General features: G+C 38.5%; 2 protein-coding genes across 4 annotated transcripts; both read right to left on the bottom strand.

The window, feature by feature from the left end:
- Positions 1–2,962: 2,962 nt before the first annotated feature.
- Positions 2,963–12,973, bottom strand: g3bp2b (G3BP stress granule assembly factor 2b). 2 transcript variants are annotated; one of them, XM_065275687.1, is made up of 13 exons: positions 12,786–12,973; positions 12,263–12,470; positions 12,087–12,168; positions 11,808–11,981; positions 11,082–11,169; positions 8,794–8,902; positions 8,279–8,504; positions 7,174–7,266; positions 6,436–6,529; positions 6,292–6,342; positions 6,047–6,175; positions 5,854–5,972; positions 2,963–3,891 (listed from the first exon to the last, which is right to left on the bottom strand). In XM_065275687.1, the coding sequence occupies exons 2-13, from the start codon at positions 12,355–12,357 to the stop codon at positions 3,646–3,648; spliced, it is 1,506 nt and encodes a 501-aa protein (XP_065131759.1). In that variant the 5' UTR covers positions 12,358–12,470; positions 12,786–12,973; the 3' UTR covers positions 2,963–3,645. The 2 variants fall into 2 exon arrangements, with proteins under 2 accessions (XP_065131759.1, XP_065131758.1); XM_065275686.1 differs by having other exon boundaries at positions 12,263–12,410.
- Positions 12,974–14,089: 1,116 nt separating this feature from the next.
- txk (TXK tyrosine kinase) lies at positions 14,090–20,937 on the bottom strand. 2 transcript variants are annotated; one of them, XM_065275684.2, is made up of 15 exons: positions 20,877–20,937; positions 20,030–20,081; positions 19,903–19,957; positions 19,219–19,409; positions 18,522–18,581; positions 18,348–18,402; positions 18,147–18,220; positions 17,949–18,076; positions 17,791–17,865; positions 17,527–17,698; positions 16,389–16,605; positions 15,988–16,052; positions 15,782–15,900; positions 15,366–15,523; positions 14,090–14,615 (listed from the first exon to the last, which is right to left on the bottom strand). In XM_065275684.2, exons 1-15 carry the CDS (start codon positions 20,887–20,889, stop codon positions 14,526–14,528), a joined length of 1,524 nt encoding a protein of 507 aa, XP_065131756.1. In that variant the 5' UTR covers positions 20,890–20,937; the 3' UTR covers positions 14,090–14,525. The 2 variants fall into 2 exon arrangements, with proteins under 2 accessions (XP_065131756.1, XP_073669172.1); XM_073813071.1 differs by lacking the exon at positions 20,877–20,937 and having other exon boundaries at positions 14,091–14,615; positions 19,908–19,957; positions 20,030–20,057.
- Positions 20,938–22,548: the final 1,611 nt, after the last annotated feature.

Here is a 22,548-nt window from a genome sequence, read left to right as displayed (position 1 = left end):
ATTTGCATTTTACATAACAATGATTAATAACTTATTTTTTTATTTTTAAGAATATTTTCATTTTATGACTGCTACTAAAAAATCTATCTTAGTTACTGCTAACTATTTACGTAATGACCTAGAGCTAGTGAACTAAATATTAATTTCATATCTGAAAATACAGAACAGTATAACACAGTTTTTGTATGTGAACAATGCAATTTTATTGACTATTGACAGAGGTTTTCCTGAGATTTTCCCTCTAATGTTTAAGCCCTGACAGGGTTAGATGTTATGTGTCTTTACTCCCTTAAATTCATCATCTCTCATTTTTGCTTCCCTTTTCCTGCTTTGCACAAAACATTTCTGATGTCCATCACATGCGTCAATGATCGGGTGAAAATAAGATTTTCATTATTATTTAGAAACTTTTCATTATTATTTAGAAACTTACTTTAGTCTCGTCATCGCGTGTACTTTGTATGCGGCTGCGCACGGCAAAACAGTCGCGTGCTCGCCTCAATTCATGTCCGCGTCCGCGCACCCATTCATGTCCGTGCGCGGACGCGGACATGAATTGAGGCGTGCACGCGTCAGTGCGACTGCTGCGTCGCTTTTTCAAACGTGAATTGGGTAACTACATTGCATATTCATCCGTTTTTGTCTTTGTAAAGGAATAAACTAGTTAACTGCTAAAATGTAAACTTGAGATTTACACAGGGGCACAAAAGATTTACACTGGGGCACGTGCCCCAGTAAAAGGGGTCTAGCGACGCCCCTGGGTTTAGGTTAATCCAGGACTAGGCTTTATTTTTATTAGGTCATTTAAGTTTTTACAAACGTACCTTACAAAAAACACTACAGGTGTGCACCTTAAGACAAAAGAACGTCACTGATACAGTCAAGCTCAAAATGATTCATACCCTTTGTAAATACGACCAAAGAAAGCTGTGAAAATAAATCTGAATTGTTAATTGTTAATTTAAAAAAATCTACAAAAATCCAACCTTTTACTGGAGCATAATAATTTTAAAATGGGTGAAAATCTCATTATGAGAGAAATATTTTTCTCTAATGAACACTGCTCACAATGAATCATACGCTTTTATTCAATCTTCTTGCAACCTCCTTTTCCCAGGAGAACAGCTCTGAGTCTTCACCTATAATGCCTGATGAGTTTGGAGAACACCTGACAAGAGTTTAGAGATCATTCCTTCAGGCAGAATCTCTCCAGATCCTTCAGATTCCAGCTCCAGGTTGGTGATTCTTCTCTTCAGTTCATCCCACTCATTTTCTTTAGGGTTCAGGTCAGAGGGACTGGGATTTTCGTTTTGTGCTCAGTGACACATTTTTGTGTTAGTTTTGATGTTTGTTTTGGATCATTGCCCTGAAGGTAGATCAAACCATGGTCCATTATATGATTTCTAACAGAGACAGTCAGGTTTTTAGTTTTTATCTGTTGGTATTTCATAGAATCCATGATGCCATGTATCTGATCAAGATCTCCAGGACCTCCAGCAGAAAAATAGACCCACAACATTAAAGATACAGCAGTATATTTCATTTTACACACCGGGTACATTTAACCACTGTGTGCACCAAACTAATGTTGAGTTTTTGCTGCTAAAAAAAGCAATTTTTTTATTCATCTGACCATATAACCCATCCCATTTGAAGTTCCAGTAGTGTCAGTGACTTTTCAAATGTTGTATAGTCAGATAAAGCAAAAAAAAAGCTTTTTTTACCAACAGATAAAAAATAAAAACCTGACTGTCTCTGTTAGAAATCATATAATGGACCATGGTTTGATCTACCTTCAGGGCAATGATCCAAAACAAACATCAAAACTAACACATAAATGTGTCACTGAGCACAAAACGAAGCTTCTGCCATGAAAATCCCAGTCCCTCTGACCTGAACCCTAAAGAAAATGAGTGGGATGAACTGAAGAGAAGAATCACCAACCTGGAGCTGGAATCTAAAGGATCTGGAGAGATTCTGCCTGAAGGAATGATCTCTAAACTCTTGTCAGGTGTTCTCCAAACTCATCAGGCATTATAGGTGAAGACTCAGAGCTGTTCTCCTGGGAAAAGGAGGTTGCAAAAAGATTGAATAAAAGTGTATGATTCATTGTGAGCAGTGTTCATTAGAGAAAAATATTTCTCTCATAATGAGATTTTTACCCATTTTAAAATTATTATGCTCCAATAAAAGGTTGGATTTTTGTAGATTTTTTTAATTAAAGATCAAAAGTATTAACAATGCAGATTTATTTTCACAGCCTTCTTTGGTCATATTTACAAAGGGTATGAATCATTTTGAGCTTGACTGTATATGTTAAAATGAAACAAGACAAGCTGTTTTTAAATTAAAGTAGCTTAAACATGCATTCGAGTCTGGGACTAAGATAAGCCCTGTCAGGGAAAACCACCCCTATGACTGTCTTTACTTGCAGATCTCGCCAGTCGGTGGCAGGCTAGTAGGGTTAGGTCCATTTTCACTTTAAGCACAGACACAAACAATAAGAACTTAAAGGAATAGTCCACTCTTTTGCCATATTAAACTATGTTATTACCTCAACTTAGACGAATTAATACATATCTATCTCTTTTCAATGCGTGCACTGTACAGCGCGTCGTGAATGTGTTAGCATTTAGCCTAGCCCCATTCATTCCTATGGTACCAAACAGGGAAGCCACCAAATACTTCTGTGTTTTCTCTATTTAAAGACTGTTACATGAGGAGTTATACCAGTAAGTATGGTGCCACAAAATACATTTTTTTTTGGTACCATAGGAATGAATGGGGCTAGGCTAAATGCTAACACATTCACAACGCGCTGTACAGTGCACGCATTGAAAAAAGATAGGTATGTATTAATTCATCTAGGTTGAGGTAATAACGTAGTTTAATATGGCAAAAGGGTAGACTATTCCTTTAACAGATTAAGATCCTAACAAAAAATCCACCAGGAAATTCAGTGTAGTTTTGTAGCAGATTTCAGTAGTTTATTGAATCTAAAAACAAAAGAAAACAAAACCAATAAAAATGCTGCTGAAGCTGATCAAAGTGAAATTCCAACCCAGAACCGAGATAAACAAAAGAAAAACAACTGCGTTTATGAATGAAACTCCAATCCAGCTTCAGCAGACGCACGTGAGCAGAATGTTCATGAATCTGTAATACTGTCGCTCGGCCCACACGCATCACATCAGTTAATGCGAGGCGTCTATGAATCCACTGATCTTAAAGACAGACCGGGTCAAAATTGAGTTAAGGCACACCACTGTTTTTATTTACTAGGAAAATAAATAAGTGTACACTGAGCACTGGCTTATGAAGCGGTTGATGTTCGTGCATTATAAAATGTGCAAGAAATCAGTTCATGAGGAAAGCCCCTTAAGACATTCAACGTTTGTTCTGTAGGAAAAAGATCACACCCGTGAGTTCCTCTCCGAAAAACCAACAAAAAGCTAATGAATAAAGGAGAAAACAGTAGCGCAGATGATGTTCCTGCAGGTGCGTGTTCTACCGAGTCTTCTGATGGTCATTCACAGTCCGAGAGAGAGAGAGAAAAAGACAGAGAGAGATAGTGAAAGAGAGAAAAGAGTTCATTTCTTCTGCCATCAGAGATTGTGGTTCAAACGGCCTCCACCAGTGGACACCTCAACGACGCGGCCCAGCAAATCGATTCTCTCCGCTCTGACCGCCACCTCTGCCAGCCCCCATCCCACCTCTCGACGAGGGAGGCCCACGCGCATCTCTGTCACGACCCATTCCGTTTCCTGTAGGGCCTCGAGGACCTCCGGGGCCCCGGCGACCGTCAGGCGCTCCTCTGGTTTCTCGCTCTCTGGCCGCTCTGGTCTTCTTCTCCTCGACATTGAGACGCACTTCTCCACGAAACATGACGGGCTGCGGTATAAAGAAAGACTGTGACAGCGCCTGTACACATACAGCAATGCTTATACTCAATATATTCATCTGAACACTTTAGGAATTGTTTCTTTTTTAGAAGCAGCATTTTAACCAAATTATGACCATGCAGTGTTTAACGGTTAAATGCAAGCAAACACTGTGAAAATACACTAATCACAAAAAGTAAGCGATATTCAACTTTCAAGTGAAATTTTACAAAGCACCTAAAATGCACTATAACCTTTACATGTAAACTTATTTTGACATTTTTACTGAAATGCCCTTCTTTCTCTTATTGGCTGCTTTTTCTTCATCATTAAGTCAATGTCATCCATTTCACAAAGCCTATTTGTTATGAAGTAACTAATGTTAATTATTCACCAAAATATATCATTTTTTTGACTTCAAAACTTATTATGGGCAATGAAGTATATGCCTTTAGATTAAAAGATGGTTAAGACCATGAAACACTTTAAAGCGTGTTGTTGGCTTACAGTCTGTGTTGTCACTAGTCATGGGATTAAGGTTAAATGCAGGAGAGGTCTCTAACCGAAACGAAAACCAAGCATCTCACAACTGAAATAAATGAAAAGCCAATGAAATCTTTTGTGAACACTGACTGATGACAAACTTACCACTGAATTAGAGATTTAAATCGTCAAAAAATATGTTGTAAATACTTAATACCGGAGGTGTCAAGTAAAAAAGTACAAACATTTTTTTATTACCTTACTGAAGTAGAAATTTTAGGTATCTATACTTTAGTGCAGAAATAATTTTTTGCAGACTTTTTACTTCTACTTCTTACATTTTCACGCAATTATCCATACATTTTACAAATAGCCTCGTTACTCCCATTTCATTTTGGCTCATTTTCATTATGGCTTGTGATCGTTCAAAAAAAAAAACAATCCAGATAAATCACGCCATCCGAATAGACTGAACTTGATTGTGGTTGGATAAGAAGTATAAACGTATACCATTCTGACACCCTATTGGTTTGTACGTAATCCATCGCACCTGCACATGACAAAAACTCCAGCAAGGAGGACATAGCCAGTGTTGGTGTCGTTACTCAAAAAAGTTTATTTCTTACAAGTTTTGACAATGTTGTGATAAGTAGGTGAGAAGTAGTTGCCCTCACAGATTCCTGCAGCTAAGCCTGGATGTACATTTACATTCCAATAAAGGTTATTGACGGCATGACTCTGAAATTTAACTTTTTGCACCGTTACAATACTTACAGACAACCAGTCATCATATTTTCGGCTCCATCACATGTTAATGCTCAGTAGTACACATATATAGTTCATTAATGTACCTAAATGCCTTAATGGGCATATATGTGGCTGAAACGGGAAGCCTAGTGCATCCCAAACTTATTAACATGAACATTTTAAGAAAACACTTTATACCACGGGTCTGTTGAATGCTGCATTCTGATTGGCTGAGAAATGTTCTATGGGTGTTGATTATTTTTCTGTAAACCGTACACCTAACTTGTCAAATGTCTTAAAAATAGGCATTGACTCCGGTCCTTTGAATTATTTGAAAATAATGCAGACCTGCGGTGTAATGGCACTCCACTTCGCGTCGTGCCGCATTACCACCTTGGTGTGCGTTATTTTCTTATAATTCAATGGCCCGTCGTCAATTATTCCATACATAATTATTATGGACTTTAGAAAAAAAATTTTTTTTTTAAGGAGGTGGGGTAGTGCACAATAGGACCCTGTGCCGCGGCCTAAGCTTTTGTCCTAAATGGCATTTTTTCCTTGCATTACTTTTACTTTAATACTTTTAAGTAGTTTTGAAACTTTCACTTTAGTAAAAAGCTTGAGTTGAAACTTGTACAGATGTCTTTTCAAACACTAATGTCTATACTTCTACCCAAGTAATAAATGTGAACGTTATTAATACAGCTCCACATGCCATCAACTCAGTACAAGTGACACAAACCTTGGCTCCCAGAATCCTTTGCACCGGCTCAGAGTCATCGAACACCACAAAACCAAAGTTGGGCAGCTTTCCTCCGACACCTTTAGTGTTGATTCTCATCTCCACCACATTCCCAAACGCTGAAGAAAAGCAAACAAATGTCAGACAGACACAGAGACTCATCGACAGGATGAAAAGTCAAGACAAGTCTCACTCATGAAGAAGTCCTTGAGTTCGCCCTCATCGATGTCATGAGGAAGATTTCCAACGAAGAGCTGCTGACTGTCTGGATAACGCACAGATCTGCGGCCGTCCACATCACCGCTGTCCGAGTCGCCGCGGCCTGCCGACGACGTGAGCGCACACACATGATAGGCGCATGATAGGTTATTTGTTGTTTGAGTAAAGTGATTGTCTCTATCATCACAATATAAACTCTACGAGTTACTATTAACTCACCCTTAAAACCCATAAGCTGTTTTCCACCTTGAGATTCGGAGCCACTGCCATCTGATAAACATAAAGAACACTGTCAGCCCTCAGGCATACAAGACCCGAAAACGCTTGCAACCAGCATGAACGGTGAGGATCGAACCATCGTACCAGGTCGGGGGCCTCGTGGAAGAAAGCCGGATCTCTCACGCCTCTGATCTCTGGGTAAAGAAGACTGAGCGTCCGGTCTGACCTCCACCCGTGGCTAAGACAGACAGATGGACAGACGGCGTTAATGTTACACAAGAGCATCTACTGGTAAAATTACCTTCAAATCAACAATTATCTACATTACATGTGCAGACGCTTTAATAACAAAGATTCATGCCGGTTTAGCATCATATCACGTCACATTTGTGACCATTGTGTCATAAGGGTCTTTTATTTTTTAATTAAGATGTATACATTACCCAAAAGCTGAATAAATACATCCACGGAAAGCTTAAGGTTTGTTAGGATAGGATAATATTAAAATCTGAAGCTTGAGATTCAAATGTTAAGAAAATCCCATTTAAAGTCTGAGCATTTCACTAATGAAAGGGTTTGTTTTAGTGCTCTCTACTGGCTTACCGCTGTTATGACCTTTCTGACTGAATGTGATAAGTTGTAAGCTTTTACATAAACCAAACTTGAATAGGAAATCCTCAAGGAACAGTTAACAAAGCAAAGTTTGTAGGTGAGTTTCTGGGCAATTTTGCTATCTTTTTAGCGATTTCTGCAATATTTAATGGATATTATATATATGGCAATGATAAATGTTCAATATATTGTGCCGTCCTAGTCAAGGGTCGCATTTGTTTGTAATAAGGTTTATGAAGAGTTAAAAATTAAATTAATTGTGCACTCAACCTGAACACTCGTAGTCTTCATCACGTGTGAAGAAACCGCAGAAGTCCCGGCTGGAGGAAGATTTTTACTGGTCACTGAAGCCCACGAGAATGCCTGTCAATCACATCACAAACACTTGAAGCAACTGTTTTATATATATATATAAAGAATATAGAGTAGTGTTATTGCAAACTTCTTTATTAATATATGTTATAATTAATTTAATAAAATTATACTAGTTTTTCACTGACTTTTAAACATATAGTCAAATAAACTCTTTTCCAAAAAGTTGCCCGCAAGCACCAGCATTTTAATAAAAGTTTAATGCCTTCCGGAAAACGTTACAATACAATATATTAAATGAAAGAACAGATCCTCTCCTCTGCTTTCAAACAAAAAACACGTTCATCCTACCTTCATGTTTTTTCTTTTTTATCACCTCTCAAATATGGGTAGGTTTCTTTAAAAATACCACATTTTAAGAAAAAACTGAGATGATTGTGTTTTTGTAAAGTACTTTGACAGAGATCAGATTCATAGCGATGATTAAAACATACATTGAGTTTGAACTGTTTGCCCTAAGGGGATACTTTCATTCAAAAACATAGATGATATGGGGTGTGTGTGTGTGTGTGTGTGTACCTGGTAATTATCAAATTGTGGGAAACAATTGTCCCCACAAAGATAGGAATACCAGTGTTTTTGTGACCTTGTGGGGACATTTTAATGTGAAGCTTATAAATCAAACAAAATCGGATCGGCAGGTATGGGCCGATACTCAGAATTCTGGTATCGGAATCGGATTGGAAAAAGTGGTATCGGTGCATCCCTAAAGTAAATGGCATTTCATTTTTAAGTATACTATATCCCTGTTATCGTTTTCAAACTTTAATTGCCCATATTTTAAAACTGAGGTGAGCATTTAGGTAAAACTGAAAGATCCATTTCTTTATTCCAAAAACAATATAAACAAAGCTGAAATACAATGTAAAATATATTGTTGATGTGAAATAAAATGAGCCATTTCTGCCCACCCCTACAACCACTCATGCTGGAGGTCAGTCATGGATTTCAAAACTCATTTGTCATCATCAATACAAGCCCAAGACCAATGGCCTTCATTTACCTTGGGAGGTTCTGGGGTCTGAGGGGGCGGAGTCGGGGTGGGGACCGGGGTGGAGCGTTTCTCCTCCTCAAAAGGTTTCTCATCATCCTCAGGCTCTGCCTCAGTCACATGCAGTTCTGCTTCCTGGTTGAGCTCCTCCTCTGGTGCCTGACTGGCCTGCGCTTCAGACTGGGATTCTGGCTCTGCCTCTGGCACCGCCTCTTCCTGCTGCTCCTCAACACCATTACTGTAAAAGATAAACGACAGTGTGATCCACCGCCCCATAGACATTATAAACGTAGACGACTCGTAGACTGAGCTGCTTTTAGAGCTGATGATGTCAATCTGTTCCAACATCGACTCATTATAGAGTTTGTTTTAGTTACAATGCTAAGAGGAACTGTTGCAGTGATTCAAGAGGAGTTCATGAAGAAGAGTTAATGTTTCAAAGCGATTTGGTGTCTGGTTGTAAGGGAAATCATGATCTCGTCATCAGCTGTGTCTTGTGATTTCTAGCTGCTCAGGAGTGTTGATACCTGACAGGTGGCGGCTCATAGTAGGTGGTGCTGGTGGGCCGGTCCTGGTTGGGTTCAGGCGAGGCACGGGTCTCTGCTTGTTCTTCTTCGACATCCTCTTCCTCGGACTCTGAACAGAAATGTACATGTGTGCATTAAAACGCTACACATCACATCTGGAAACATGCAGCACACTGATTATTTACCCTGGTAAGGCAAACATTCATTAGATGAAGAGTTTATAGGATGACAGTGAACAGGAATAGGCGGTCCATTAGCGACGTGTACGGTGGTTACTTTTAAAACCTACCGATAGGGCTGCACATTTACAGCTGTCCATTTTTGCTCATTTCTGTGCATTTCGCCGTTATGTTTGCACATGAAATTCAGCGGTGAAACAGAGATTTTAAATTTGGATGTTTCCTTTAGCCAATCATTATATTACTAACAACATAACTCACATAATTATTTGTTATTTGATTATATTATTTAGTTTTGGATGTTTAGAATTTACTATGCAGCTGCTTCACAAAAAGTTATAAAACATTCAAAACTTCAATGTAAAATCTATTAATTGGCAATAATAATATTAAGGTGAATAATTAACACAGAGCAATCAAATCTCCTGTAAGACTTTCCTGTAGAACTTAACTTACTGAACTACTTAAACCTACTAAACCCTATAAAAATAATCTCTTCCAATTAGAGCAGCCTAACAATTAGTCACGAGTAGGGTTGGGTACCATAAAAAATATTCCAGTCCCGATTTCGGTTCCAGTTCTGCCTAACGATTCCCGGTTCCAATTCCATATAATAAAGAAATATAAAAAATAATGCACAATACCTAAGCAATTCCATTTGTGTTTATTAATCACTGTCAAAATATTTTAAATGTAAAGTGAATTAATATGTATCAATAAAGTCAACGGCAGACGCTCTGCAGTCCTCCAACGCTTTGAAGAGAATGAAAGAAAGCAGCGCGGTTACGTTTTCCGCATGGTTTTAGATGCAAAATGTGAAGCAAATATTAAGTAATTGAGACTATGAGCTTGACCATTTCGGTTGGTGTTCGAGTCGAGCGCCGGAGCACCCACAGGATCAGCGCCTATGTGAGTGTTTATTGTAGCACTTCCATCTGTGAAACACACGGTTCAAGCAAGAAACCTTTTTGGGATTGTGTTTAAAAAAAAAAACATTTTTACACAGTGGGGTTGGTTGTCACACAGTGTTATAATGAAGCCTCAGGTATACAATGATAATAAAATGAAAACTATGTAAATATAATTCATTAAAATGATAACTTTTAAAACAATATCAGGGGAAATCATTGCTGTATAATACAATGATGTTTTGATGAAGGATGATGGATGAATGAATGTGTGGATATCTATCTATTATAGTCAGATATATAAACAATATTCACCTTTAGTATATAGACAGAATTTGATTGAATTATTTGTGTTTAATGTAAATTTATCTATCAGGTGTTACAACAAACCCTCTGTTTGTTACATGAACCCCACCTATGGGGTAACGTTTGCACTCCTCTCACTTTTGGTGTAATTGTACGATAACGGTAGATCACACAAACAAACTTTAAGTGTTGATTTGTAGCAGAGATGTGTGTGTTGATTGGGTAAAAAATATTCATCTAATTTAAATATACTTTGAATGATATATATAAAAAAGAGCGAGAGAGAGAGAGAGAGAGAGAGAGAGAGAGATATCTATAAGCATAGGGTGGTGTTAGCGTCCCCTGTAAGTTTCTCATGGGTGTTCGGGACGTTTCTGGGTGATGACCTTTGGCCAGCGGGTGTATAGACACCACACTCTGGTGAAGGCAGCAATACCAACGTTGAAAATGGCTTATAAAGCACGAAACAAAAATGATCCCGCTGGAGAGCACTGAAGAAGAGGATGGGTCTAAAGAGCAACACCCATGTTCTGTTTAACAGGTTTGTGTAGTTGTCTCAGTAGTAGCTTGCAATGGACCGACAAACATTGTATGTACACACAAAGTCCTACTACTACTACTACTACAACTAAAGTAAATCTTCAATTTAAAAACAAAATCATTTCTGAACTAAGCATCAAAATCACTGTCTGAGACTTAGAGATAGTGGCAGTTTAGTAAATTCATACATTTCTGATTGTAACTAAATTCGGTGCTAAACGTTTACGTATATGCATGATAAATATTTTTCATGTGCCATGTGTGAATGTTGTGTTTATCATCAGTGACTAAAATCCTGTATAAATCAATCAGTTGACAAGATAACCCTAACCCTAAAACTATTTTATAGTTTTACCTGCCAGTTCAGCCTCAGAGTCTCCAAACACTTCCTCCTCGTAGCGAAAGATGTCATTGTGCACATAGAACTTATTGACAGCTGAACCCTAACACACAAACAAACAAACAAACACAAAGAAAATCTATAAACCCATCAGATAATGAGTGATGATGTGAACCAAACCGTACTAATGTCAAACCCTTTATTCTTCCAGATACAATCAAGATCGACATAATACTCATTGTACTTCTGCAATGCGACAACACATTAAATCAAATAAAAAATGTACGACTGGAATAAGGAAGCATCAGATATAAGTAGGGGTGCACCGATAAATGCCGGTATGCACTGATAATACGTGGGGATAACTATTCTGAATCGCACAGGCAATATTATTCAAAGCCATTTCATGTACTATGGATTTGATCAGTAAGTCCTTATCAATCTGAAATCACTGTTAGTTTGAGTCGTTGATAACACGCATTTGAAAAAGCAACACTCATGAAAATACCTGAAAATGTTTGAAGAACAGCAATATAAATATATCCTTAAGACATTTCCTGTCATAGCTGCGTGTGTATGGTCCTTCATCTGCAGCTCATATTGAGTTTCTGCACGAGAGCGCCCTCTGGCTTTTGGATGTAGCCACATTTCACCGTAATTCCTTGAGAAGCATCATCGGCCAATATTTCGGTGCACCCCTAGATATAAGAAGTGTCTATTCCTGATAAAGTGTGTTCTCACCTCGGGAGCGAGCACAAATGTCTGCATAAACCTCCTCATGGGACGCCCGCTGTTGGACAGCTCACCCATCACTTGGACCACGACACCTTCCCCGAGAGTCGCGTGGGCATCCACATGTCGTATCTTGGTGTGACACTCGCTGAACTGCAGCGACATCACTTTCTTATGGATTTCCTGCAGACATGCAGAACCCAAGCAACCTTAATGACTCGTGATTAAAATGAAATTAGCAGATAAACGTCACAAACAGCCACGAGTGTAGAAACAGAGAACCCTTACTGCCTGACCATAAACCGCATCCTCTGGCTTTCCACTGCCGTCTACACCTCCATGAACATATGAAGAGTTTCTCCCATAAAACCTGACCAACACAAATACACAGCCATGTTAAACCTGACCAACACACAAACACACACACACACACACACACAAGACAGAGAAACTATGAAACTCACCTGTGCAGGTAATCAGGTGCTTTGTTGAGAAGTGTGTAGTACTGCCTCACAAACTCGCGTCCTACGAGTAGAGGACTGGGCTTCTCCATCACCATCTCTTTATTCACACACACAAACACACACTTTCACACACACAAACAAACACACACTGACACAACGAAACATGAGAACATTCATCATGAAATAATCATTTCTCACATAGATCCATCTGAAAGACATATAAATGGATCAACAGACAGACAGGTGGACAAAGTGACAGATGACGGACAGACAAGTGGGTGGGTGGAGTGATAGATGACGGACGGACGGACGGACGGACAGACAGACGGGCAGATGAAAGGGTGGAGTAATAAAGAAACAAACAGTGATGAGTGGCAGATGTACAAAGTTAATCGATGAAAATGTATTCAAATGATAGACCTGAGCTGCGTGTTGTGCACGTGCGCCCAGCACATAGACAATAGCGCTCACTCGCGCGTACTTTAGCTTTAGCTTCGTGCTAACGGCGGTGAAATAAACTCACCGAATGTGACAGAAACTCTCAATACACGCAGCGATGTCACTTCGCACGCGCACTCCCAAGCAAGCGATAAGCGCTCAACTCTTTATTGATCCGCTAAAAGCGACCAAGAACAACCCAACCGAACCGAACCGCACATTCAGACGCGTGCGCGTCCACTGTCCTCACAATGCACGCGCACGTACGTGGGCCCAAGCCACTGATCTATATAAATGACTGGATTGCGCATAGAACGCTTGACGTAACTGCGTGACGTGAAGCCAGCGCAGAGTTCGAGCCGCCATCTTGGTATACCCAACCGGCAGAGAGCGCCATTGACTTCCATTCAAAATCATGATTAAAATTTACCCCCTTTACAGCGTATCAGTTACACAAGGTTAATTTTTTAGGATATGTGTACGTTAATTATTTGTTAATTCTGGTGTTATTTGCAATGTTTATGTTTTAATCGGGCAGGATAATGGATTTATAAAAAACCGTTAAGGTGAGTGTGTCTGTTGCATTTGTTAATGACACGGGTATAAATAAAGTTTTTTTTTTTTTTTTTTGACATTCAGCTACACTGTGACGGTCAGCGTTATTTCTTTAAATAAGTTTAGATAACATAATTACAAAACTAGCAAATTATTGCATGAACATACGGTACAAAGCATGATTATTTATATAGATTTCAGAATGAGCACGTTTATTGTCATTAATACTAAATATGCTGCGGTCTGTCTGCTGATCTGATACTGTAATAAAGATGAATTTATAATAACTGATTAAAACGCAAAATGTACAACTTTCAGTAAATAACTATTTACATGCTTTGGACGTTTGTGTTGTAATAATGTACAGGGTAAGTTCACATATAAAAACGAAGACGAGTAAAGTGATGTTTTATCATTAAAATCTGATAACGTCCATTGATTTAATAGAACGTTTGGGTATACCAACATGGCGGCGCGGTGGCTTCACAAGTGTGACGTCATACGCAATCCAGTCATTTATATAGATCAGTGGCCCAAGCGCTTGTGACGTACGAGGCGGGGCGACTTTCTGTCGGGGCGCGAAAAAATCACGTCAAGCAGAACTTTTCTCTGAGTGCATGCAAACACCAAGAAATTCATCTACATGAAGATGTTTACAGTATAAGGAGGGTCAACTGTTCATTACTGGAAGGCTACTTAGGAGATATTGGGATGTATAAATCTAAGACTAGTGGTAATAAAAATTATTTTCTGTTGAAATATAATGAAATATAAACAGCTCACAGTACAAATAATTCAACACCAATACAAAAGTTTCAATTAATTTAATAAAAATATGAATGTCAGATTGAAAAAAATATAAAAACTACTATAAGGTAGTGGAGTTTTTTAAATAAAAATTAGCCAATGAGCATCAAATGTTGCCTTTTTATATTTACACACACACACACACACACACACACACACACACACACACATATATATAACCGATTTCTGAGGTTATGGACAAAAAAATGCCATGCATTCAAAAACCATCTTTAGGTATACATTCATAAAAACAAAAATACAACCAGTTAAATCTAAAGACAATCTGTATACTCAGATCTTTCGTGGCTTAAATTTTTCTTCATGCGCGAATGCTCTCAGCACATTCTGTCTTTTCCGGCACTTACTGATGATGTTTTAACGTCTAAACGTCAATTTTGAATCAGTAATGTGAATTATGATAAGGTGTTTTTGAAAGTCTGATGATTGATGACAGACGTCCTCATCAGTCTCTGAGAGTCTGTATGTCTGTATCCTCTGTGATCTGTCTGATGTCTTGAAGGAGCTCAGAAAAAGATGGCCGTCCATGAGGTCTCTGGAAACACACACAAACACACGTGCTGCAGACAACAAAGCTTACATTTACATTCGTGCAATTGACAGAGACTTTTCTTCAAAGCGACTTGCATTCAAGCTATACATTTTTTATCAGTGTGTGTACCCTTGGAATCAAACTCATGACCTTTGCATTTGCTAATGCGGTGCTTGACCAATTGAGAAATATGAACACAATGCTTATGAGACTGGGATAATGGCATCATGAATCAACTTTGCTTTCATTTTTGGACATGAAAGACATCACTGCATTGAAAAGATACTGTAAGTTTCTTACTTCAAAAATTCCCATCTTCTACTTTCTTCAAACATTATTACACTACAAAAATATTGAGTTGGGTAAATTTTGGACAGAACTAACCATTGGGTTATAACCCTATGCAGGGTTGTTTCAACCCAGTTGTTAGGTAACAACAACACAACATAGTTGGTTCTGTCCAATATTTACCCAACCAAGGGTTAACCCTAACTCAATATTTTTTCGAGTGTAGAAATTTCAATCTGGCAACCTTGTCAACTTCTCTTCGACATTTACTTCACCTTACTGTGTCTTTGTCGGCAGTATTTTTTTGTGTCTAACTGTCACCACCATGCAATAGTATTTGCCAATCCATTGTGACTTACTGTGAGAAGTCTTGAAGGACGTGCACCCCAACGTGTCAGTAAACATTTTATATTATGTAATCATGACCCTTTTAACTATGAAATGTAAGTTAAACTTGACTTGAACCTCATGCCAGCATTTGTACATGATGTTGTAGATGGGTCCAGATGCTCTGTGAGGTCTGTAGAGACGTCCACCCTGAGTCACTTCCTCCACCACCTCAACATTCGAGCGGTTTTCAAAGGGAACCTTACCCTCTGAGAAGACTTCCCACATCAGCACACCTGTACACAAACACACACATTACTCTTACACGATAACATGAAGAACAAGCATTAAAATACAAATACTAAGAAATGGACAGGATAGATGAAAGGGAAATTAAAAATAGTGGATTTATAAAGTTTGCATTAACAGAGTTCTTCAGTCAGCATAAAGGTCGGTATAATGCGCTCTGTCTTGGACTTCTTTATAAGACCACATCTATTACTTTTAGCAACGGGCCAAAGTTTACACATACACAGACTGACACGTGACCTCACCAAATGACCAGACGTCTGACTTGTTGCTGAACTTGTTGAAATGAAGAACTTCAGGTGGAGACCATTTCACGGGGAATCTGGAGCCCGTTGAGCTGGTGTACTGATTGTCCGACACGTATCTGCAGGACAATACGTACACATCTCAAGAGAAGGTTCTTTTCACTTTTAAAACGACACATCGGAAGGTGTTAGATGAAAACTCTGACCTGGTCATGCCAAAGTCACACACTTTTACAACACTCCTCTCGTTCACCAGACAGTTACGTGCGGCCTGAAGACGACAAACAAAACACATGTTTGGTTTTACCTAAATCTGCGTCAAAGATTCGGCGATGACATCGATTCAATGCATTTCAGAGCACAAAACTGAATTTATACTGAACATTAACTGAATTCACAGGCGACATACATGTCCAGAAACTAAATGTGTATTTAAACCTGGATCCTTGTATATCATTGTACATTATATGTGCTACTGATATAAATGGTTCATTTTCATGGCTGTGAAATGAAAAGGTCGAGAAGTTACCATTCTGGATTAAGGGGCTTCAAACATGATGCACTATAGATTATTGTGTAAAATCATTGTAGTAATGAATTGGCTGACCAGGTCTCTGTGTATGAAGTTGTTTTCTTCCAGGTATTCCATCCCTTCACAGACGTCCTGACACATGAAGAGCAGCGTCATGTTGTCCAGGGTTCTGCTGTGCTGCCTCAGGCAGTGAATCAAACAGCCGTTCTCCATGAACTCGGTCACAATGCAGATGGGCCTCCGGGTGACACACACACCATACAGTTGAACAAGTTTAGGGTGACACATTCGCCTGCACAATCAAATACACACACATAGATCTGTATCTCACACAGTTACACAACTGTTCATTACTCAGAAGTTATTCTAGTTTTAAAGCTCATGAGATGGTATAACGCCATATACAGCATTGTTTTAAAAAATATAAATATTTACATTAAAGGAACGCTTCATGCAAAAATTAGAATGATCATTTTCTGACATTCATGTTGTTACGAACAGATTTCTCTGTTTTGATGAACAAGAAGGAAGATATTTTGAGGATTGTTTGAGGAAAAAATAATACTATGAAAGTGAAATGGGCTCATAATCAGTTTGGTTACAAACATCCCTCAAAATATCTTTGTATTCATCAGAAGAAAGACATTTACGCAGGTTTGTAACAACAGAATGTTAATTTTTTGAATTTTAACTATCCCTTTAAGATTTAGGGGTAAATTAGAGCATTCACAGCAGTCTTCTTTCACATGAAATCTGATCAAATGTAAATGAAGATACACAACTGAAATACAGAATAGGTGCCACCAGATTTTTCTGAACATTATCCGCTTAATGACTGGAAATCACTCTTATGAAAGCAATACTTAATTATTTTGAGAATTTCATGTTAGTTTTTGAAGGCATTCACAATATAAACCCATGCAGATTTCCTTAATGGCATTTACAGTGAGATCAGCTAAAGCTGCGTGTGCTGTGTTAAAACTTCATCTGAAGAGTCGACGCTCGACTCGACCCATCGCCGGTTCATCTAGAAGGACCGGTTACACACGAAGTATCTTTATAAAGAGTAAAACTCTTTGCACAGGAAGTCAAGCGCTTTCCTTTCGCACAAAGCCACACATGCAGAAGGTCTTTCTCACCCACCCACCCACTCGCTAACCTCATTTTCCAGTTTCTCAACAAACTTTCCATTCACTTTATGTGCATTTCTTACGTCATGATCTTGGCCTCTTCTATAAAGTCGTCTTCACTCATGGCTCCTTCTCTGATGGTTTTGATGGCCACTTTATGCTGCGCTCTCCATTTGCCCAGTCTGACCACTCCAAACTGACCGCTGCCCAGTTCTTTCATGAAGGTCAGTTCAGACGGACTGATCTCCCATTTATCTACACACAACAATGACACATACATGATATAAAGGGTGCTGCTGTTCATTTAAAGTGCTGAAAGTTACAATGCGTTTGCCTGGTTGTCTGACCTGGACTAAATCCAGCTGTTGCCGGGAGGCATTTTCCCAACGGCCCAACCGGATATCGCAGTCGTGCCACCAGCCCTGCTCACACAGACACATTTCATTGTTTAAGAGGCCAGACGAGAGACGTGAAGCAAAATAAAAAGCAGAATTAATCCGAGTACCTGCTGAATTGTGTTTGTGGTAGTTTATGAGTTCTGGGACCGAACAGAATAGATAACTTTCTGCCAGGTAGAAGCACCCTGTGTCTGTCTTCTTTATCTGGTAGTGCTTAACTTCCCCTTTACCTAAACTGATGGGTTAATCAATCAATCAATCAATCATTAAATGGAATGATAATTTCTGTGGAGAGAAATTTGTACCCCTGTGAATAAAGAGATACTGTGTAGTTGCCGGGCTGACTGGAGCTCCTGACAATAAATCCTCCATCCTTCCCCTAAACACACACACACACACACACACACACACACACACATATACAGAACACAAAACATCATAGATGATGATGATGATGAAGATGTTAATCATTTATGCATGGGTGGATGTCTGGTTGTAATTTTCACCTCTTGTCTAAGTAAATGTTCTGCTTCAGCTCTGTTGATGTTCTTACAGTACCAGCTAACCAGGAGAACCAGCATCACACACACACACACACAAACACACAACATACTTTAATTAACTTTAATTAACTTGAAATTACATTTCTACGGTTAAAGAGAATGACAGATGGTACTCACTTGTTGGCCTCTATAGTGCCGATCTCGGTGACATAGTTACTGGGAATGAAACCCTTGTTCCTGAGAGAGAGAGAAAGAAAGAGAGATTATTATTAGATTATGAGACTTTAGCCTGGATGCTTTTAAGGGGCTATATGTCAAAATGTTTATGTATGAATTACTTTTTATTTCTAATTAAAGCATTGTTAAATTTTAATTGGTAACCTCATTATCAACCTGATCAACGTTCAGTCAATGTTTTGGTGGAGGTTAGGGTTAGCGGCATTACCATGTTACTAGCCTAGATTCATATCACTTTTCTTTATCAGTTGAACACTGAACAACCAAATCATTTATCATCTATTATTAATTACTTTAAATATGGCAGTACATCAATAACTTGTCAAAAAACACACAGGAACAACTCAGATTCATTGTCATGTGCTTGCTGAATTCACTGCACTGATCTCTATATGGGCACGGATACATGACACATTGATCTCTAAATTAGACTATACTTCTAATTTAGAGGAAATTCATTGTTTTCTCTGTAAAAAAGACACATATTTTACCCAAGAGAAATTACTTTAATGACTATTAATGTATGTGCAAAAGGTAGATTTTGATTACAGTTTGTGTGCTCCCTCGATTCCAAAACATTGATATTTCTGGAGCTGTGCGCATGCACGCACACACACACACACACACACACACACACCCATGCTTGTCTTCAGCTCTCCACCACAGCTGGTCCTGTTTATGAAGTATGGTATACTCTTCTCCATGGCGAAGCGTCAGGTCTGAACTCTCTGTGGCAGTGAAGTCGTACATCGCTACCACCTTCATCATTCCATTGCCTTCATCATCATCAGGAGGGGAGAGAGGCAGCTTCTTCTGGGACAACTGAGACTGAACAGAAAGTGAAATTGACAAGAACATATTTCATCACACAATAAAAGACAAAAAAAGTAGTTTGCTAGAGGCAATAAAGCTGGTCGATGTTTTCATTTAATACATGATGCCAATTAAACACAAAGCTGATGTTACCTGGATGGGGCTCAATTTTAGTCCCAGACTATAATGCATGTTTGAGCTGTGCTGACATATCTTAACATATATCAGTGCTGTTGTTTTGTCTAAAGATGTGCACCAGTATTAATGTTTTTACGACTTAAATCTTCTAATATTACTAAGGGTTAAACCTTGTCCAGGAAACTGCCCTTCAAAATAATACACTTCTGTAGATTACAGTAACAAGAATCAGAAAGAAAATATGCTGCCTATAAATTAAACATGTACTGTTAACGTAAAAACAATAACAATAAAGATTTTTTAAAAGTGAAATAAAAACACAAATGCAGACAGACACTCAGAAGGAATAAATGAAGAAAGGACCGAGTACCGTACAGACGGATCCTTGACATCTGCTGCTATTCACATCCACACGTGTGCTGCTCCTGAGAGAAATAATATAGCGCTCATTACTCGCTCAATCATGTCTCACTGATGTACAACAGGCCGGATCTTACCTGGTCTGCAGAGCACAGCAGCAACAACAGAAGATCGACTGACTGGACTGATCTAGACGAGATCAGACACAAGATTAAATTCATAAGATTGTCTAAGAGATGTCTGTCTTTATCCTCTCTACACATTCAATCAGCGTACAGTAACTCATCTTCATGGGCATAAGTCTGAGAAGTGACCGGCTGCTACACAACTTTCTGAAAGAGACATTAGATTGACTGTCTATTGTCTGTATAAAACATCATTATATTTACGTAGCACAATGTACAACAACGTAAAGTTTAGGGTTAACCCTTTCATAAACTAACCGTTAGCTCTAGATTTCTGTGATCAAGTCATGATTAAATGGTTTCAGGTGAAATAAAGGAACTGAATGTACTAACACTTGTGGTTTAATATTTAAATAAGGATGGAAGGGTGGCCTACATGCCAACAAGCAAAAAGACACACAACTAGAAACACAAGGAATAAATAGCCGACATTTCTTATTTTTCAGGAAGTTTATTTTTCATTTACATCTTAAACTCAAAGAAGAGAAAAAAACCCCGCCTGTTTCAAAAATATTTTTAAAAATCATACGGGAAAGCCTTGACCACTGTCCAAAAAAATCTGATCAGATCAGTAAGCCTTTAACTATAAACAATGTTTTAAAAAAAATTCTTGCCTATTAGTTAATGTAAGTTAAACAATGTATCAAGTTTTTTTTTGCGCATGTGCTGTTTGTGTCTATTTTGTTAATGAATATAATTAATGACATCATTTTATGTATAATATTTGTAAAGACCTGATATACTAAAATAAGTTAAATCTTCCATTAGTCAATAGTTTGGTAAATGTTTGTTTACTCACTGGAGTGAATCATTTTACTGCGATAAATTCCTCCTGATGTTGAACACTGTGTGTGTGTGTGTTTGTGTGTTAATGTGAGAAGGAAAGGTGACGTAGTTCACACACACACTTCCGTTACAGGATGTCATGTCAGTATGAAGAAAAATGTAAAGACACACACACACAGACACACACACACACACACACACACACACACACACAAACTAATATTCAAGACTGTTATTCGTGGAGTTATCATATGATGCACTCATTTTATATAAAAAATATTTACTAAACTCCTAAAAGAAACCTCTTCACAAACCTGTTGAAATGTTTTAGACACCTTGAGCTGAGAAACACCAAACTCATCTGAGCGCTACATGAGATATTTGCTCGACTGTAATCTGACTGAAAATGAAAAACATTGTATGTAGCAACGTAGCCTACATGAAATTGAAGTGTTGTGTAAAAGAGATTCAAGAGGAAATCAGATATATCATTAAACCGACAGATGGTCGCTGCGATTCACGCGCACTGGACTCCTTTAAGTTTGTGGTAAACCCGAACACAAGGCTCACACAACAGTAATGGTGGTTTGTAAATAAATGCTGACTTTACAGTTACACTGAATTTAAGTACTACAAGTCCTGAACCGTGTAGAAAATGTGTAGGAACTGTGATATTTTAGCGAGTCACACTGTCAAAAAAATGCCTTCAATTATTTTGTTGAATCAACTCAGATTTATAAGTCATTTCAACTTACTATTATTTATCTTGACAAGAGATTCATTGCTACAACTTATAAAATGAAGTTGACTTATTTTAAGTTATAACAACATTATGGAGACAATATTATGGGGTCACTCTAGACAAAAAGCTATTTTTCAGTTTGGAGGTTTAGGCCTTTAATATGCTGGAATAAATTGTTTTACTTATTTTATCCAAAGCGACTTACAATTGCTATACTGTATATGTCAGAGGTCGCACGCCTCTGGAGCAACTAGGCGCTAAGTGTCCTGCTCAGGGACACAATGGTGTGTCACACTCACAGTGGATTCAAACCCAGGTCTCTCACATCAAAGGCATGTGTCTTATCCACTGCGCCATCCATCATTAGGGTTAGTGATGGAAAATGTTGCAGTTCATGGTAAACAAATGTGCACTGAAGTATATAATACTATCTGCCAAGTACTGAAATTTTTATTCATGTGTCAAAGTTGTGCAAAATTAGGTGAAGGAACCTCCAGGTGTGTTTGATTAGAGTTGGACCTGAACTCTCCAGGACAGTCGATGGATCAGGAGCAGGATTGGGCACCCCTGAACCAGAGGATTTATGAATTGGTATGCCAGTTAATGTGGGTTTGCTTATTGTAATGTGTAAATCTGGTGCACGTTCAAGTTCAAAACGGTGCGCAACATTTTGCTACGGTCTCTGGGTTGAACGACATGTTTCCTGAAAACGGTGTTCACCGGTGTGCAACAGGGTTTGAGATATATTTTCTCTTGTTTGGTGGGTGTGTCAGAACTGCAGTCCAATCAGCAGCAACATGTAAATAAACCACACGGTACTAAAGAGACAGCTCACACAATGGGTTTAAGATGTAATGTTTTCTTTCCTTCTGGACAGCAAGTGCAGTGATTGTAATATTGAGGGTATTTTACAGTATTAAACACACATTTATAACGATTTCGT

The sequence above is a fragment of the Paramisgurnus dabryanus genome, chromosome 21 (genome assembly GCF_030506205.2).
Source record: "Paramisgurnus dabryanus chromosome 21, PD_genome_1.1, whole genome shotgun sequence".
NCBI classification, from domain to species: domain Eukaryota; kingdom Metazoa; phylum Chordata; class Actinopteri; order Cypriniformes; family Cobitidae; genus Paramisgurnus; species Paramisgurnus dabryanus.
This window is presented reverse-complemented; position numbering and strand designations above follow the sequence as displayed.